General features: G+C 33.7%; 1 protein-coding gene across 2 annotated transcripts; it reads right to left on the reverse strand.

Moving 5' to 3' along the window:
- Positions 1–900: 900 nt before the first annotated feature.
- LOC148853044 (leucine-rich repeat receptor protein kinase HPCA1-like) lies at positions 901–12,581 on the reverse strand. 2 transcript variants are annotated; one of them, XM_088943339.1, is made up of 20 exons: positions 12,346–12,570; positions 11,556–11,676; positions 11,384–11,455; positions 11,116–11,190; positions 10,927–10,998; positions 8,653–8,814; positions 8,480–8,554; positions 6,923–6,994; positions 6,738–6,809; positions 6,552–6,620; positions 5,629–5,679; positions 5,421–5,495; positions 5,266–5,337; positions 4,954–5,088; positions 3,979–4,463; positions 3,728–3,892; positions 3,473–3,609; positions 3,177–3,396; positions 1,905–2,140; positions 901–1,562 (listed from the first exon to the last, which is right to left on the reverse strand). In XM_088943339.1, the coding sequence occupies exons 1-20, from the start codon at positions 12,425–12,427 to the stop codon at positions 1,089–1,091; spliced, it is 2,922 nt and encodes a 973-aa protein (XP_088799465.1). In that variant the 5' UTR covers positions 12,428–12,570; the 3' UTR covers positions 901–1,088. The 2 variants fall into 2 exon arrangements, with proteins under 2 accessions (XP_088799465.1, XP_088799466.1); XM_088943340.1 differs by lacking the exon at positions 5,629–5,679 and having other exon boundaries at positions 12,346–12,581.
- Positions 12,582–14,325: the final 1,744 nt, after the last annotated feature.

A 14,325-nucleotide genomic window follows, 5' to 3' on the forward strand; every position in this document is an offset into this window, starting at 1 on the left:
GTTTCTTAACTGTTATAAGTGGGTAGTTTTTGGAGTGAGAGTAAAGGACATATATGTCATTTTTATGCCCATTGTATGTTGCTTAGATAAGAGGTAAAAATGTCTAATGAAAAGTCCATAAAATGGGGCTATTCGCTCTTATATATATGTATATATACATATATATATATATATATATATATATATATATATATATATATATATATATATATATATATGTATGTGTGTGTGTGTGCGATACGTAGGGTAAGAGATGTCCATCTCCTGGGTGGGTAAATAATTTTCCCACCTGGGCAGAAAGTTGCCAACACTTGAATGGGACAAAAATGTCCCTTTTAATAATGGATTTTTATGGATAAAATAGTCATAGCTTTATTTACATGGGAAATAAAAGAGCATGGGTAAATGCACTTACTCAGGTAAGTCTTTCATGGGAAACACTTACCTGGGCAAATACATTTACCCGGGTAAGTAACTTACCAAAAAGCGAATGGAACCTTAAACTGTTTTGGACTTATAAAAATAAAAAATAATAATAATAATAAGAGAAAAAGAGGAAGTTGAGGAAAAGTTTTTAATAAAAGATTTTTATGAAATTCCTTAAGATCTTAATACTTTTTTCTTATTTTCTACCAAACACAGCCTCAGAAGAAAGCCGGATCCTATCATATTTCATTATTAATTAATATAAATTTTTATTATTATCAGGGAAAAATCCAATAGGTACATAAAAAATAACGGGATTTCCTACTCACTCTCTACCCGCCGTGAATTGCAGCCACACATCTCTGTTATGAATGGAGAGATGTATAACTGAAATTCAAGGCAGGTAAAGAGTGGATAGAAAATTAAAAGTGAGTAGGAAAATTGGGTTCACATAGAAATACACATTATGCATAAAACATGCAGAAGACAATTGGATTAACTAGAACTTTAAGCATTTCCCCATTCCTCTTCCATCAAACTGACATGCATCCAATTATATTTATCCAGAACCACTGCTCTTCGTAGTATAATATAAAATAGGCTAAACCTCGTTGCATATATACTTCCATGTTCAAGATCATCTATATACAAATGTATTCTGCTTATTGTGGTTCCACCTTGGCATGTGGGTACCCACCACTGTAATCAAAGGACTCATGCCCATAAGGATGTCTAGAATGCCCTCCACTAGTTCCCCCATACGTTGCTGAGGTAGATGCTGATTCAGCCTTTGCATTTAGACCAGCTATCTGCATAATGCTCTCAATCTCTTTCACCACCTCACTCATTGTGGGGCGATCAGTTCCTGATTCTTCCATGCACCACATTGCCAGATCCACATACTTCTCGAATCCTTTGAGAGAAGTGCCTAACCCAATGGATGGATCAAGCAATTCATGAAGCCCATATAGATCCTTTGTCTTATCTATTGTTATTCTCATCTCTCTCACTATATATCTCCCTCTCTCTATTGGTTTTTTTGCAGTTATCAACTCTAGTAGTAACACTCCAAAGCTATACACATCACTTTTCACTGTCAACTGCTGAGACATGTAATATTCAGGATCCAAGTAGCCCTGCAACAACCAACATTAGATTTCTTTCATAAGAAACACCTACATCATCACATCACCTTATTCCTTTTAGGGTCTGTTTACTTTGTATTTGGAATCGGAATCAAAATGGTCTAATTTTCATAGTCTGTTTGGTTCAGACAGAAATGAAAATGGAAATTAAAATCAGCTGGAATGGGATTTCATTTTCAAAAGAGAGGGAGATAATGGCCATTCCCACAAATGGGGGAATGTCATTCCATCAGAAATGAAAACGGGATTCTGATTCCGCTAAACCAAACAGTTGGAATGGCCCTTATATCTATGATTATTGTCAGCACCACATTTAGTTAATTAACCACTCACCATTGTTCCTTTTACTTGGGTGGTGAGGTGATCCTTCTCCTTCTCACCCATAGATTTTGATAGACCAAAATCAGCAACTTTTGCATTTAACCTTTCATCCAATAGAATGTTGTTCGACTTGATGTCTCTGTGTATTATGGGAGGATCCGCATGATCATGCAAATAAGCTAGCCCTCTTGCTGAACAGAGGGCCACTCGAAGTCTCCTTGTCCAATCCAACCGGATTCCTGACTTACCTGCACAAAATTCGAATATGTATATGGCAAAGAGCCCCATTTTTGTGAGGATGGGTTTCTCTATGACATGTAAGAAGCAACTTGAATAAACCTTTTTCTTGTGTATTAATAATCTAGGAATTTGCAGAATGCCAAACATTTATTGATACAGGTGCAGAGAAATCCAAGAAAACAAATTCGAATGGCACCCCAGTTGAAAGTAAAAGTAGAGATAAAGAGAAATAAGTGTAGAACACACATACAGATTTACGTGGTTTGGCTTATAGCCTATGTCCACGGGCGAAGGAGGAACAGAAATCCACTATAAATTTGGCAATGGAGAAGAAATACAGAATTGTGCTCTTACAGAAAAAAAACCTGAGCCCCAAATACACCCAATGTCTCACTCATCTCTCACAAGACTAACACTCTGTATATAAGAAAGAAAACCCCCCGAAAATACATAACTCTTTGTATTTGGGTTTTTCTCAAATTAATTTGGAGCGGATTCATGAAGTGGGTTGTCACAAAGAATTCAATGCACAAACATAACAATACATTATTGGAATGATAGGGATTTTTATGTGCATATATGCTAGGGAAACTTTGTTTTGGTAAATATGCTAGTGACACTTAGGCCTCATTCATTTTTGGGGAAGAAATTGGGGCAGATAAGTTAGTGGGTCCTATTGAAAAGAAATAAACTTGCATTTGTTTTCTGGCATTAGTGGGTCTCGTAAAAAATAACGATTCCTAAACAGTTCATTTACTTGGGGAAGTAATCTCAAATTTAGATAAATTACTTATACATGGGTGCCAAAATTGTCAATACATAATGGGACAATAATTTCCTTTCAACAATGTTAATTTTTTTGGATAAATCGATTATTGTACACCTTTACCTAGGGAATAAAAGAGCAATGTTAAATGCTTTCTTCTATGAGCTAGATAAATGCATTTATCCAGATAAATCATTTACAAGGCCAAGGTAATAGTTTCATTTGAATTGGGAGGATATCCATTTTTTGTTAAATCAATAGATAATTAGTTAAATTACCTGAAAGGCTTTCCTTTAGAGTACCATTGGGAACATATTCATAGACCAACATTTGTTCATCTTGATCAAAACAGAATCCAACAAGGCTAACAAGGTTCTTATGATGAACCCGAGAAAGCAGCTCAATCTCAGTTTTGAACTCGATGCCACCCTGCATGGATCCTTGCTGAGCTCTTTTAACTGCAACCAGTTGACCATTGGGAAGGGTTCCTTTATAAACCTGTAAAATTATTTGTTGTCAAAAGTAGATGATCAGTAGTTGATGCTCAAACAACAAACAGGGAACCATGATTTACCTTCCCATAACCCCCGGATCCAATGGTATTAGCCTCTGAGAAATTATTGGTGCTTTTCTTCAGCTCATTATAAGAGAACCATCTTGCCCCCTTTAGCTGAGGAATGCTGCTACTGCTTTTGCTGGGGTCCCAAGAATCTGCATGGGCATAAAATAGAAGCCATCATGATGACCATGAAGAGAGAAGAAAAGTAATTAAACAGGACAAAATTAACAGGAGAGAATTAAATTTGTGTTGACTAAATCAAGATCTTACAGAAAGATTTGTTTTGTGTAATAACTTTTTCAGTTCTTCTCTTTTGATGAAAAGCATATAATCCTGCAAGGGTTAGGACTAGGACAAGCACAAATCCACCACATCCTGCTCCAATTATAACTCCAAGGCTCACTGATTTACTGGATTCCGATTGCATAGATGTTTCTAATTGATACATACAAAGAAAGTTTATCATAAGTGAACCAAATTCTTCTGCTAATTCTAAAGAAAGGGTATTATTAATTACTTACCTGCAAAGGCCCCGTATTCTACACCAATGAAAAAGTATGGTCCAAAAAGCTTTGAGGGCTTGAAGGTTTGGTTGCTAAACATGAAGCCAATCTTTGAAATTACTATTTGATTGAAACGTTCTGATCCAGAAGGAAAGACTTCTAGATCCAATTCAAGGTAATTATCTGAATCCTTGGTTGGGTCACTCAGAGAAACTGAATCAACAGGAAGTTGATAGGTCTGAAATGAAGCCATTAGCGACTTCTCAAGAGTAACATAATAGGATGAGTTCCCCAAGTCAGAGAATGAAGGAGCTCTGAAATATAGGATGCCCATATATGGGTATGCGCATTTGCAATTGGGACTGGTCTTCTGATCTTGAGGACAGGAGACTCCAGTACAGTTACTAATTGTGTTGGTGGAATATGGTGGAGTGGTTTGCTGTGGAAGTGTGCAGTATTTGGCTGTTGCTCCTAATTCCTCACAAACTGGATTACCTTGAAGCCTAACAAAAATAAAGAAGATGATCACTAAGAGAGGTTGCCCTACTACATAGGGATAAATAAGACTTAAGTAATAATGATAAGAAGGAATTAGCAATGCCTCAAACATTTAAGGCCCCGTTTCATTCACAGAAATAGGGGTCTGGAATCGGAATCGGAATGGGCTATTCCAATTCTAACTGTTTGGTTGGATAGAATGGGAATTCCATTCCCATTCCTGCTGGAATGACATTCCCTGCCCCTCCCTTGGGAATGAAATCCCATTCTTGTTGATTTTTATTTTCATTCCCATTCCTGTCTGAACCAAACAGACTATGGGAATAGACCATTTCGATTCTAACCCCAAAGGATTTTGATTCTGCTTCCCATTCCAATTCCGACTGTGAACCAAACGGACTCTAAATTTCACATCAATTGCTTGGAATATCCAAAACTAGCTAGTTAGGATCTAACATGGAAATAATGGTTTCATAAGAAGTGTAGTTAGCTTACAATAACTGATTACTGTAACCTCCTCTTTCCGCAAAAACAGAAATGAAATTATTTTGCAAATCAATCAGTTCTAGCCCGTTACTAAAGTTGGGGCCAATGTCCAAAGTCCCATTAATCCTGTTGTTCCTTAGACTCCTGCGACCATATTTTCAAACCATTAGTCTATATTATAATATCTAATATTATGCAAATATACTATGAAGATTTGTAGTTTTCTTCCTCTTATTGAACATTTCAAGAATAGCACATTCATTAGAATGGATCAATTTTAACATATCTGGTAAATACTCTTCAAGGTATGGCAATACTTACACACTCTGCAGCTGTGGAGCTGAAAACATGGCCTGCGGTAATTGTCCTTTAAGTTGTGTATATTCCATTGCTCTGAAACTCAAACTTAGTTAATTCTGGGGATGGGATATGTGTATCTTTATACGTTTAGATAAGATAGAGAGAGAAGTACATACAGTGTGGTCAAGGACTCTAAGGTTGAAAACCACTGAGGAATATCTGTTGCATCAAAACTATTATTGCTCAAGTCCCTATTAAGCACAAAGTGAAGACCCAGTGTCAATAAAGCATCATTGTATAGTGGCTCCATTCATGAAAATGGTTAGGTTGGAGAGATAGAAATTGTTTTGGGATGAGTAGGTTCCATTTGGATCTTGCAATTACCATAGTAGTTGTTGGGCAAGATAGTCTCCTTGGTTGGGGAATTTTTCAGGGCTGCGTTTGGAAACGATGCAAATAGAGTGTAAATCCCGGTTCAGCGTAAATTTGCACTCTGGTTCACTTCTATCTGTGTTTGGCAACATTATATTTATGTGTTGACAAATGACAGACCAATGCATAGTTACATTGATAATAAGATGTAAAAGTACATCAATAAAAAGGAAGTAAATTTGCATTCAAATGACAGACCAATGCATATGCTTTATTGAAATTCATGTTTGCATCCATTACAGCTAAAAGTCTGTTTGGTAAGAAGATAAATTTATCAGTACAAAACTAACCCAACTTTACAATTTATATGAACCCAACTTTACAATTTATGTGAACTATTTTACACTATACATATTTACATTCACACTTATTTACATCGTTTCCAAACGCAACCTCAAGTTTTTTACTGGATTCCGTCAATTTCATTAAAGAAGGCAATGTCTCCTATAATTTCCATATGGGGTTAAGTTAAAGACCTCAGTTTATGGATATTATTCCCTTTTGCAGTTCATTGGGGTCTAATTGGTTAAATTTTGAAATTAATTTGAAAGCGGGAATATATCTTTAACTACCCTTGTTTTTGTGGTATATATATATAAGCAATTCTATACAAAAATTATTATTTTTTTTTAATACTGGTACCATGAAATGCACTTTGAGCTGCAAGTGTTGCATTACCTATAGATATCGGTGCAACATTGCAGGGATCTTATTGCAATTTGCAAACATATGTCTTGTTTGCTTATAGAAAGTACCATCATTCTTGTTTTGTTAAAAAAAAAAAAAAAGCAATTATTCAATGTTTAAATTACTTTTCTTTGCTTCCAACTACTATTACTATGCTTTCACAAATAAGTTAACAAGTTGCCACTTACACATAATTGAGGACATCCATGCCAGTTAGGTCAGGCACCGGACCTGTCAGCTTGTTTTTGGACAAGTGGCTAAAAATAGAGTACTGATAAGTCAGATTCTATATATAATCTTTGAATTGCAATAACAACGAAGCATGATTAATTGTTTCATTCTGGAAACAAGTGTTAAGTCATAAATCATCTTACAGCTCACTAACACTTGTTAGGTTATTGAGGCTGGAAGGAACATGTCCACTTAATGAGTTCCTGTCAAGACGCCTGCCACAAAGATGAAACCCAATAATCAAAGCGTGATATTTACAGAAAGATTTTTTTTTTATCTGGCTCTAAATCTGATACGATTGTTGTCCTCAGTGTTGGAAAATACTTACACAACCTCCAAAGTTTTCACGAGTCCTAGAGTGGGAGGGATGCTCCCAGTCAGGTGGTTATTATCAAAGAGCCTGACACAAAGTCGATCGAAAAGTAAAACATCATGACACAAACCTTAGTTCCATCACAAAATGTGGTGTTAGATTGTAAAACATTATTAGTGTAGCATTCAACTCTAAAAATGTTTAAACTATTATGAACGTTTAAAGTTTAAAGTTTAGAGTTGATGAGGTTTTATATCGATTATGAACGTTAAACTATATTCCAACTCTAAAAAAATTTAGAGTTGGAATATAATTTTACAAAACAGAATTTATATCGATTCTTGATTTACATCACATCCAACTGCAGTTAATTTAAAATAATATTATTTTAATTTTTTTTGCTTTTAAAAAATAAAAATATTGATCATTTGTGTGTACGTTCTACTATGGTTCTTTAATGTTTTTTATTTTTATTTTTTGATAAAACTAAAATTACATTAACAGAACAAAGGAAGATACATTTTTACTTAAGTTATTACTCGAGAAGATAATGCCCTTTTAGCTGAGATTTCATGGGGGGAAGAAATTAAAATAACTTTGTTTAGCATTGGTAATTTCAAAGCCTCTGGTCCTGATGATTTTCCTATATATGCTTTTATTTTAAGGAATTTTGGGAGGCTATGAAGACGGATATTATTGAATTTATTCAGGATTTTTCATATATAAATAAGAAGTTTGTTAAGAGCTTAAATCATACTTTTATCACTTTAAGCTTAAATTCTAATTTTCAGCTCTACCTAAGAAGTTTGTTAACTGCAGGAGGATGTGTAGAGGTGAAAGTTTTGGTCTTAGAGATGGAACTAAAGGCAACTTTGCCGGCCATTTTGTTTACAAGGGGCTAGAGTTATTCTATTGTGCATGGTTTTCGAATCATCGTTGACCCATATGGTTGGACCATTGGGCTCGGGAACCGTTTAGACAATCAGTTCCATTTTACCCCAAACTCGATCTTAGTCAAAAACCGTTAAAAATCGGTCAAACCGTCGATCCGTTCAATAGTTCATTACTATTTTTTAATTTTTTATTTTTATTTTTTATTTTTATTATCAAAATGGACCATCTTTTCAAACCAGATGGTTGAATCATCCACCCAGAAACCGGTGACCAAAATGATTCCATTTCCGAATCATTTTTTAAAACCATACTATTATGTCGGACTCCCTGTTAGTATTAATTTTTTGAATGGGGATTGGGATTCTATGCCTTCGCTTGTGAGACACTTCATTGATCTTATTTAGGTGTTCTACTATTGGTTTTGGTTGAATTTTGAATAACATATATAGAAGTATAGACCACAACCATATATACAATGTTAATTGGACAACCATTTATTTATTATATATTAAATAATATATAATATGTAGAAATACATATAGATGGCTACCTTTGGAGCTTTTGAGAAAGGTTGCCATTTGTTTATTACAATGTTCACTATACTCACAATATGAAGAACCCGATTAAATTAGGTGTAATAACAATTGGATCTAGTAACTAGTTTTTTGAAGGCCTTACACATGTATGAGAATCATTTCTGAGCTGAAAAGTCGAGGTGGGATGGTTCCTGAGAGCTGATTCTTTCCAAAATGACTGCAGATGAACATAATCTATGTGAATTTCAATTCAAAATGAATTCAAGTAAGAACAAAACAACTAATCCAAAATAGAATTAATGAGTTGGGACATACAAGTGCTTGGTGTGAATTAGCATATCTAGACCAGGTGTACTCCCATTAGAGACTGGAATGGTTCCAGTAAGCTTGTTGTCAGCTAGATCCAACCAATAAAGTTTGGACAGATTACCAATGGAATGAGGTATTTCTCCAGTGAAGCTGTTAGAATTTAGAGATCTACAAAGAATAAAGAGTTTCAGGAAAACACTTTTAAATATATGAAGGTTGAAACATCATTCATGCTTGGAAAAATCAACAACAAATTTCCTATTTCTCTCCTACAAGAAAATTACACATTTTCTGTTGGTTCTTCAAGTATATATTTAGTTTCCATCTAAATATTACCAATCAACTCCTAGCCTCTCTCTCTTTCCTAATGTTTTTTTGTTTATCTTGTATATATGTTTCTACTAATACATTAGTTAACTTCTGAATTGTTATTTGAAAACAAATTATGAAAAGGAAATTAAGTAGGAAATAGAAATTTAAAAGAGATAGGGAACATTGATATTGACCATATATGAAATATATTTGATTTTGTATTCTCTTTTGAAATATTTCCTATCAAAAGAAACCAAGGTTTTTAAAACCAAACTGAATAATGAACCGGTTAGGGGTCTGATTCTTAGGTCGAACGGTCCAACCGTTCGAATCGAATGGATGGTCCGTTCTGACAAATAAATAAATACGGTCAAAACCGTTGGATGATTCAAACCTTCGATCACCTAGGTTAGCGGTTTACTGACTATATCAATGGTTTTTGGCAAAATAACAGTTCTAGGGTAAAATGGACCGATTCCTGATTTTTTCAGTCTAACTGTCCGGTCCGATCCAGTTTTGAAAACCATGAAAGAAACACGTTAGTTTTTTTTATAGGAGTGTTCTAAATTATATAATTTATATTGAAAAAAATTAACGGCCTTAGTTTCAAATCTGTAACAACTATGATATTTTCGTCCTAAATACATGAATGAATTACTGTTTTGATCCATGTAGGGTTTTAACATTTCTTGTCAATTGGGTTTTTGCCTTTTGAATCCTACTTTTCTACAGATAGTTAAGCCTTCTACGTGGTGGAATCTATTAAATTATGTGCACGGAAAAATCTATGTTACCGGAAAGACATATTGGCGACTCCTTAAAAAGTTTCTCCTCCTTAAAATTAATTTTGTAAAAATGTAAAAGAAACAAAAAGGCATAATGAGGGCTCCATTATCATTAATTGCAGAAAACTTAGGAAATCAATTATTAATTGAAATGTCATTTGATTCTATCTTAATTTAAGTTATATTAATTCAATGTTCTATCTATTATTTTCGACGATTTTTTTAATATAAAAATAAATTAGATTTCTAATTATGTTTAGACAAATAAATCAATATTTTTCTGGCTCATTCTCATTCCTAGCTAACCATAGATTAAAAAATATTTCTCTTCAAATTTAATTTTATATCAATCCAATATTCTATATACTATATTAGAAAATTAATTTAATACATATATATATATATATGAATAAGAAAAAATTATTCGTGGATATATATAAAAGTATATATAAAATATAGATATATTTAAACTTACTCACAACCAATTCAGTTATTATTATTATTTTTTTTTATTAAAAAATTGAATGCATGCATGGGCATCTTTTTAACACTAGTTTGTGCATCGTATGGTTCTCTTCTAGGTTTATTTATTTATTTATATTTATACAATATAGTTATCCACTATAAATGGTGTAACAAAGGGATAAATTTTGGAATCCAAAGATGAGTAAGGAGAGAAGACAGTATAAGTAACAATTAATATTTTCTTTGAGAGAGTAATTATAATCAAGGTTCAAAGTATTGATACGTACGTATCAGCCCATAACGGTTGAGACGTATCATGCGGATAACTTCCCGATATGCCCCTCCAGGGGTTGTATCGGGTCAGGCACTGGTTCAAAGGGTGGCCAGATCTTAAACCGATCCCTCTGAACCGGTTTCAAAAAAAAATAAAACCTAAAAAAAAGTACGGAATACAGGCCGATAGGCATGTTGATAATTTGAACCTTGATTATAATACATGTATGATCAACGGCTAAATGGTTCGATTTTTCTCTTCAAAAAGTATTACACAAAAATCTTTTAGAAGAGTCAACTATTTTACAAATAAAAAGGGGGAAGTATTTAGAAGAATAAATAATGGCACTAATTGGACAATTTGTCCTTAAGAAATCAGGACACAACTAATTGGTTGACCCATTCAACAGAACACAAGAACCATTTTTAAAATTTGATGCCTTACAGAAAGACCAGCTGCTTTAGAGAACCTATTGTATCTGGGATTGGCCCAGAGAAGCTGCACCCAGCCAGGATCCTGACATAATTAGAAACCAGTTGATCAATAGGACTGTAAATTAAGCAATCAGGCACCCTTCTAGAAGTTATCCAAAGAAAAAGGTACTAGTGTAGAAGTCATCAAGTTTTATCTTACAGATTAGAAAGCTTTGTCAAGCTCCCAATGGATACCGGGAGGGATCCATTTAGACCTTTGTTGTAGGACAGATCCCTACACGCATGGATCAACTGATTATAAAGCTAGCTAGGACTCCTCATAATTATGTAATTAACCAGAAGATACAACAATAAAAGAATTAATGTGGAAGAAGAAACTTAACATCAAGCCTTTAATGAAGAAGGAAAAGGCAAGTTGTCAATCACATCTCCATCAAGAAAGAGTAGTTCAAGTAGAGAAGACTCACAAAGCCTGTAACTCAGAGAGGGACAGGATGTCGCCGGAGAGTTGACCCTTCAGTCCCATGCTTGACAATGTTCTGATGAAATCGAATTGGTTGTATAAAGGTATGAAGTGATGGTTAAGAGCAAAGATCATCCATGAGAGTAAGAAAAAGAAAAGCTTGGTTAATGACTTACATGGAGACAACACGAGAATTGTTGCAGGTAATTCCTACCCACCCGCCACCACAAGGGTCTGAACCTTCCCAATTGGATGGCGTGTTTTCCCAGAGAAGTCTTAATGAAGTCAGAGCAGCAACTGACTCAGACATACCAAAACAGAAGTAACATCATAAGAACACTATTTTCTGGTAACTATTTACAATTAAAAAATTATAGCAGAGAAATTAATCTTCAACTTATTCCAGATGAAATGAAGGGAGAAACTAAGGAACAGAATCATCTTCTCAGGATTTTTGTTAAGGAAACAAGATTTGCTAGGATCCATATATAGCATTGAACTGATAGAGCAGTAGCCAATGTAATAAACAGATGATCACTCATACAGTCAACCCAGTAACCTCAAATTCCAATGATCTGAAAACTACAACTACGGCGGGACCTAAGTTGGCTTTTTTTTTTCTCAAGGAGAGGCTTGAGGACTGAAGATCGAATTGAAAGTAAAAGGCAGCTGCCATGAAAAATTTCTCCTGAGTCCTGAATTGGTGAATGTACATAGTTTCTTTTCCTGATACTTTTTCATTCTCATGAGAAATTATTCTCTGTAAGGGCGTGTTTAAAAACATCAAGTGTTTGGGCAAAACCCAAAACACATCCAGTGTTTCTCTCTGTCTTAACAGAGACAGAGAGGTAATTAAAAACATTACATGTTTTGGAGTGTACTACTTATGGAAACCCAGTTTATAATTTCCTTCTCTGTGATAATCTATCTTAATCTTCTAAAATAAATTCAAGAACCAAGGCTTACCATCATTAGAATTTGTCTGTGCACCTGAAAATGAAATTTGAAAGAGAGCGACCAGAAGACAGGCCTGGATCTTTTTGTCCATTGATGAAAGAACATGAAATGGATAACAAGTAAATAAACCACTCAATCTCAATTAGAACACAAGTAAACAACTCTCCTTATTCCTCTTCTGTGATGATTCTTCAACAACTTCATCAAAAGATTTCTTTCATTGCACCAGGTGACTCTGAAGAACTGAAAATCACCATATTGTGGCATAATATATATTTGAATATTCTTGTACAGTTTGGAGATGTCTATTTTCTATGGTTTCTGATTAGATGCTTTTGATTGTTTAATTAATATAGTCTTCCTCAACTCCTAGAAACATTCAAACATAAAACATTAAATTTATTGAAGAGACTAATCAGTTTAATATATAATATACATATACCTCCAATTCCACACTTACATAGTTCTATTGGCCTCTAGCTACCAAACACAGCTGGTGATGTAGGGGACAATTAAATAGCTACTTGGCCAACTTTATAGAACCTTATATATAATTATTATACCTCAACCAGCTGTGTTTAATTATTGACTTTGGCCAAGTCCAAGGGGACTGGTAACCCCCTTTGGTCAGTCATCTCTATTATATTTAATTTCAAATGGGAGGATGTCATTCAATGACCCTTGGTCTCATTGGTTACATGTTAATTACCCATTCTCTCAAAGATAGAAAATTAATGTTCACAATAATTATTTCCTTGTCTGAAGTTTGGAGCCACACTGCCAATGAATAAGAAACATGAAAGGGAGTTCATGAGTCATCAATCAATGAGAGGCACCTTATTGAACCATATAGTAAAATCCAACTAATGGGCCGCCACCCCCCTCCCCCCTAATTGTGAAGGAATTCGCATGGGTGCCACGTAGAGCGCCCCCCGTGTATTAGGAACATCTCGTAATGACAAGTATGATAGATACAATGATCAAATTATCGGTATCAGGTATTGTATCAAACAAGTTGGATACGGATACGAATATGGATATGTTTTGAAAACACATGGATACAGACGAAGATATAGAAACATTAGATATGCTAGGAAAATGCAAAGAAATCACAAATATATTAATAACACTAAATTAAAAGATGAATTATCTATGAATAAGGTATAAACACATGAGAAATGCATACTTCAATAGGTTATATATGAAGAGAAACATTACAATCAACAATATCAGGACTCTAGAACAATCAAACATCATACAGTAATTATCACTCTATTTCAATTTTTATTAATTTTTGGAAATATTTATTAGTTTAGTATTTTTATATAAATAATAACTCTTTTTTAAATAATAAATATGTTTTCATTTTTAACATATAATTGTAAAATAAAACATATAAATCATTAAAGATAGATAAAATAAATTATTTATATTTTTTAGTTTTTATTAAATTTTTTGGAAATTAAATCTTAAATTATTCATTTCAGTTTTCCAATTATAGTTTTCTATTTTCCATTAATTTTGTTGGGAAATTTTATTTATTTAGTATTTTTATATAATAACTCTATTTTTTTGAATAATAACTATGTTTTCATTTTTAACATATAACTATGTGTAAAGTAAAATATATAAATCATTTAAGATAGATGAAATATATCATTTTTATAATTTTTAATTTTTATTACATTTTTTTGGAAAAATCACATCACATTATTTATTTTAGTTTTTATAATTATATTTTTTAATTTTTATTGAAGATGAAAAACAATCCAAAAGCAATCAATATACAATTTTGTCAAACTAGGCACAAATATACTTCTGTATCGGTGTATATCAGATAGTATCCACTGACAAAATGCGATACAGCCTGATACGGAGGCGTATTGTGCCAATATGCATGATTCATGGGATACATACCCAGTCGTGGCATATCCCGTATCCATGACCATGGATACTTTAATCCTTGGGTAGATGTTCCAAATGCACACT

The sequence above is a fragment of the Nelumbo lutea genome, chromosome 5, assembly GCF_056320005.1.
Source record: "Nelumbo lutea isolate HS-2025 chromosome 5, American lotus-T2T, whole genome shotgun sequence".
Lineage (NCBI taxonomy): Eukaryota > Viridiplantae > Streptophyta > Magnoliopsida > Proteales > Nelumbonaceae > Nelumbo > Nelumbo lutea.